Here is a 5,764-nt window from a genome sequence, read left to right on the forward strand (position 1 = left end):
TTGCATCCCGGCCAGTAGCTTTGCTCGATTCAAGTTACAAAGGAATATTAAAGCAAAAATTCGCAATGCAGATGCCATATCCCCAAATCGATACACTTGATTTCTTGAATATGAATTACTAATAATATGATGTCGAAATGGTAGTTCATCCATTATCTTCAAGTTGGCATGATTGAAACACTGCATTGCAAGTTTGGGCTAGGGTACGGGAGGCGGCTGAAAGCTACATTTGCCCTTTTTGTGGTGATATATATTTTTCAAAAGGATGGCTTGGACTCTTTCATTTTTAAATGAAATAATATGCATGTATTCAGGAGTCGGACAAAATTCTTTGGGTAGCAATGAGTTGGCTCAACAAGATTCCTCCTTATTGATCTATAAGAGATTTTTAGTCTAGGGGTTTGATATCTTGAATTTCAACATAATTTCATAATTGCAGTATTTCGTCGTTGCCTAAACTGTTTATATACTAGTTTGGACTTCGGACCAAGATAACAACGAATGCATGACTAGATAGACTTCAATATAAGTTAACAAACTCATGTCAACTCGCATATTGAATATTCGAATAGTTTGATAGGGAGAGATAATAATCTTCCCGAAGTCACTGAACAAATCAAGAAACACACATCTCAAAGAAAATGCAACACTTGAGCTCAGAATAAAAAAATAGAAGAAGGGATAAAACAATAGTCAATCAGAAACAATATTCGCCAGTTTAAACTAAATTATTATTTTGATAATGACAAAGTATCAGCAAATGAGAAGGCAACTAATGCCAGGTAGCAGCAGGAATATGACAAACATGTTGCACAGCACAACTTAAACATGACAAATAGGTAGCACCGATCCATACAAGCTGGTTTGTAGCTAAATTATTCAGCATTTTGGGGGCGCATTCACATCAGAAGAATGGAGCCCTTTCAGGGTTTGCTTGCTTGCGAGGCTTTTTACGCAGCTTCGTATTGGTTGGATGTTTCTGATTGACATTTGATGCATGATTTCGTGAACGAGAAACTCGAGTTGAAGCTTCAGGCCCTGAGAAGTCATCTGAGGATATGCCTGCCTTTTTCTGTCAGAAGAAGAGAAAATCTAAACAAAATTAACAATAGCCAATACTCTACTTACCATGATTACAATTTAACAACAGTGTGAGTAATTAACATGAAATCTAGTAAAGCAGAATCAAAAACATTATCCATAGCATAAGCTTGTCCATTAATGAAAAACAATTGAGTCGAGATGATGATAACAAGATATATATAAATATATAAGTAGTAGTTAATGTGTGATAAAAATAACCTTGCAGCTAAGTGAACAGGTAAGGCTGGGTGCATTGTGTAGCCAGCAGTGGCAACTCGTGCAATGAGGTGTTCCAGCTTTAGGTCTATGATGTTCTGACCTCTTTATGGGCCTTAGGTGCACTACCTTGTGCCCATTGCATTTGAATGTCTGCAAATAGAAAGATAAATATGTTAATACAAGTGATGAATGAAATTTAATGGCTCAAAAGGTGGTAGCCTAAATAGTGCTTTAGAAATCATCTGAAGCCCATACAAAGGAAGAAATGTTGAATTCTTAATCAAATATAAAATGTTGAAAACCAATGCATACAGTGCAAGCTCAATAAAATTATAGGGAATCTTACTGTCACTTATCGGAATGACAATACGGATCATAGTTTTAATTTTTAGATAACATTTCACTAGACATATATAATCTCTGCACTAGAGCGATATTATTTGAATCCGTTAGTGTGTCAAGAAAATGCGCGCATGAAAGAGTACTGTAGGCAAAAGAAAAACAAATATATAAAATGTTGAAAACCAATGCATACAATGTATCAGAGGATAATTACAAAATATGCATCATATAGTTGAAAGGATATCAAATATGTATAATGTCAAAAGGACATGACTGGAAAGTAGCATATGAACATAAATTCCATCACATCTATCAGGTGTCAGCCTAGATGAATACCAATTATAAACTATATGGAAACCAAGCATGATTTCCCAGGCTTGTACATAGATGCGTTTCTGTATGAGCACAATTATTAAGATGTAGTCAGTTTTGGAAATTTTGGGTACAAATCAAATGTATGCATGGTTGTGAAATGACGTGTAGTCTCTTGATCAGGCAAAAAGGGTTTATGAAGAATTGACTTAGTTAGAGGTTCTGGGTCGATCTAATTAATGGCTCCATCTACTATTGCATCTACTATTGCGGGATAACATATATGGGAAAGTAAGTTACTGATCAAATTTGTTATTGTGGTACTACAAAAGATGAATTACCACTAACTATCATATGTGAGGGAATGGATAGTAATTACTGATTGTCTTCAGTAACGCTTATTAGGTTTCCATGGGAAATGTTTATGTTATTAATTAATTTGTAACTATTTTTGTGTGCATCTGTCGCACAGTTTATTAGTGGCGCTTATGTCCAGAACTTAACGCTAGAACATGTGTGGTTTCGTGTTTGTGGACACTCTTGTTTATGTTCAAGGTGTTATCACTCAGTTGTTACTGAATTATACAAATTACTATGATCTGAATAAAATCTCAACAAGCTTAAGTGCTTGTTGTTGTCATCTTAAAACACCGAATTTAATTTCATGGGATGGATGCATCAGTATAAATATCTTTGCATGTGCTAGCATAACTACAATGATATTTAGATACATATTTTGAATAAATATATGTATGCACCAAATTATGCATTGCAGATGAGCTAATAAAACAGTTTTATAACAACTCCATATGTGTTGGAAAAGAATAAAATCTTTTACTTCGAGCTTAAAATTGAGTTCTAATGATCAGGGCATTCACCTCCGGATCATTATATCCATTTATCCTAGTAGTGTTAGGCTGCTAGACACATATCCTTTACTAAGTTACTGCACAATCACTTGATCTTAAAAATTATTTGTTCTCATTTCATTAGAAATTAAGTGATTTGACTCTAATTGTGTCAAATTGAGTTTGAGCTGTGGGGTGCTAGCTATCTGATCAGTGGATGAGCAGTATACATGATGCGCTTAGTATGGTTTTGCAGGGTTCTAAGAGGACCAGACAATTTGTCTTCAAACACATATTGGCACGAATAAATTATCATTCCTAATGCTAAGACTTAATATGAAAATGAAGCAAATAATGATCAGATCATTGATAAGCATATAAAAGTATCAAATATATACTTAGTTGTTGCCTACATAAAAAATAACATGATATATAGGAGTTTCAAAGATTCAACAAAGTGTTTATTGCACACAAACTGACCTAGCATGATTAATTAAATCGAAAGAAGTTAATTAAATTAGTTGGACCTAGGGAAACTAAATTAACTAAAATTTTCCAAGTTGATTAACCACAGTGCAAACTATATCTAAGTAGTACCTGTATGTAAGACATGTCAATCCCAAAATTCTGCATGTCCTTGACGCGGACGACGCTGCGGAAGATGTAGCGGCGGACCTTGAGGAGTTGGTGGCTCGGTTCATCATGTGTGCAGTGTGGGCATATTGTCTTGAGGCAGTTGATGCAGAAGATGCTTTCCTCAGCCCTATGTGCATTCTCAAGCTGCTCATGCACGTCACACTTCCTCCAGAATATGGTTCTCAGCAGTACGTTCAGCCACAGGGGTGACTCATCATCATCCATGTTCCGAAACAACTCTGATGTATCAGCCAATAGATTCAGTGGGTTTGAACTGTTGTCCTCCTCTTGATTGTTGTCGAACAGTATTGGTTCCTCCACCACCGTAATTTCCTCCCCCTGGAATTCATCATGATATAGAGTTATCAATCTTCTGTGGACATCTTGAACAGTTTATAATATATATATGTGAAAAGACATAATACAAAACAAAAAAAATTCGACAGTTATTTGTTTAGTTATTGAATTGACAGGACATACAATTATCAATCTTCAACTACTAAAGAAATTTTGAAACATATGCAAAGTATCATGAATTAATCAGCCAGAAGTTAAATTAAAAAATAAACAGAAAATTCGGTGGAAATTATTGGAATTGTTTTGACTTTTGAACAGATGTTCAGTATTGCTGTCCTATAGGTGGTATAGTATTATTCTTTGGGGCATTTTATCTAGTTTGGACAACTTCTTGAACTCCAAGGTCTCATCTCTTATATATTCCTCGAGGAGTTGCTTGCTTTCTATTATTTAATTTGAGGTTTTGCTCGGATTGAATATCAAATCTTGTATAAAGATTGCATTGGTCCGTTCACACATTAATTTGGAAAGCTTATGCATTTTTTTCACAAAATTTAAAATTAACTATGATACTACTTCATAATCAAAGTATTGTGACACTTGGATTAGAGAGTGTAAAAACCTTTTGGAGTTCATGGATTAATTAAGTCTTGTGAAAAAAGTATCCAATAGTTGAAATATAGAAGGTAGTAATTAAGTAGATTTAGAATGGGGCTAAGTTGGTTTCCACCCAAAAGTTTAAGGAAAAGTGCCGACTGAAAATCTATAAGAATTCAGCTAGGGACCGAGGGCATGTTTGTTAGAGCTCCAACTCTTAAATTTAACTTCAGGAGTTGGGTCTAGAGTGGAATTGTGGAGTAGGCTAAACCCAGCTCTACATCTCTAGTTCATTTTGTGAGAACGCTCTAGCCTCTACTCCCATTTTAGATAGAACTGAAACTGTGTGCCTGGAATCCAGCTCCAAGAGAGGTGGAGCTGGAGCTAGAGCCGTGCCAAACATACCTTTCACTCACTAGGAATCAAAGTTAGATCTGGTGTGAACAGACTAAAATTGTTAGTTATTTGAGCATGATAATACATAGATAATAAACAGCTGCTTAAAATGGAACTTTATTTCTGACTATGCACCTAGACAAACCTTAAAAGAAGTCATTTTTGAGATTAGATAAACCTTAAAAGAAGTCATTTTTGAGATGGAAATAATAATTAATAGTAGATTTAGGTCTTATTCTATGTACGATGCCTGGGGGTTGTCTTACCCCTGCATGTCAAGTTTTTTTTTTACCCCCAAAAGTTCAATGAGAAGTGCCGATCAGAAGGGAATCTATAGGAATTCAACTATGGACTAAATCAGTAGGAATCAGTTAGATCTCATGTGATATGATTAAAATTGTTAGTCAGTTGAGGATGAGAATACATTTTATAGATAATAAACACCTGCTTCAAAAAGGAAACAATCTTTTAGGACACCCCCCAAATGTAGGAGTACATGCACAAAGAAGCAGAATAGAGAGAACGCTTAAATTACACACAGAAAAACGAAATAATCAAACAATGAAGTTAAAAGCACTTAGAAAATTTATTTCAGTGGAGAGTATTCTGATGTACCTTCTCACTTGGATTAGTCTTACTGGAAGGGGACGAGCTGCTGCTATCGTCGGGAGAAGGAAGCATTGTGATGGACAATAGAGACAGTATGAGGAGGTTACTGTTCCAGTGGGGATTGCATCTGTAAGCTTAGGGAGAAGGGGATATATATATAAGAGGAAACTAAAACATAAAACTACATAGTCCAAAAATAAATAATTTAGCTCGATTAAATGCATGCAATGTGTAACGTTTTAATTTGAACAGTAGACTTATAGCCTTATCTCCCCATTCTCCCCTCTTCTATGAGCTGTATATCTCACAGATACTTCTAAACATAGTCATTGCAAAGAAGGAATACTCATCATTTGTACATTAAATCCATTTAATTACCTTGTGCCAAAAAAAGAGCTGTGTGTCACTGATGCCACCTGCTGGCA

General features: G+C 35.3%; 1 protein-coding gene across 1 annotated transcript; it reads right to left on the reverse strand.

The window, feature by feature from the left end:
* Positions 1-717: 717 nt before the first annotated feature.
* On the reverse strand, positions 718-5,456 carry LOC136351943 (protein RGF1 INDUCIBLE TRANSCRIPTION FACTOR 1-like). The gene is made up of 4 exons (XM_066304413.1): positions 5,346-5,456; positions 3,402-3,779; positions 1,303-1,452; positions 718-1,072 (listed from the first exon to the last, which is right to left on the reverse strand). Exons 1-4 carry the CDS (start codon positions 5,409-5,411, stop codon positions 905-907), a joined length of 762 nt encoding a protein of 253 aa, XP_066160510.1. The 5' UTR covers positions 5,412-5,456; the 3' UTR covers positions 718-904.
* Between the last annotated feature and the right edge of the window lie 308 nt (positions 5,457-5,764).

Source organism: Oryza sativa, chromosome 9 (genome assembly GCF_034140825.1).
Source record: "Oryza sativa Japonica Group chromosome 9, ASM3414082v1".
Lineage (NCBI taxonomy): Eukaryota > Viridiplantae > Streptophyta > Magnoliopsida > Poales > Poaceae > Oryza > Oryza sativa.

Bases quoted from the DNA above. Each gene is read 5' to 3' on its own strand.
- LOC136351943 (XM_066304413.1), bottom strand. From the start codon at position 5,411: ATGCTTCCTTCTCCCGACGATAGCAGCAGCTCGTCCCCTTCCAGTAAG. The intron at 3,780-5,345 runs GTACATCAGAAT...GATGAATTCCAG, and splicing joins AGACTAATCCAAGTGAGAAG to GGGGAGGAAATTACGGTGGT. The intron at 1,453-3,401 runs GTACTACTTAGA...TTCTATTTGCAG, and splicing joins TTGACATGTCTTACATACAG to ACATTCAAATGCAATGGGCA.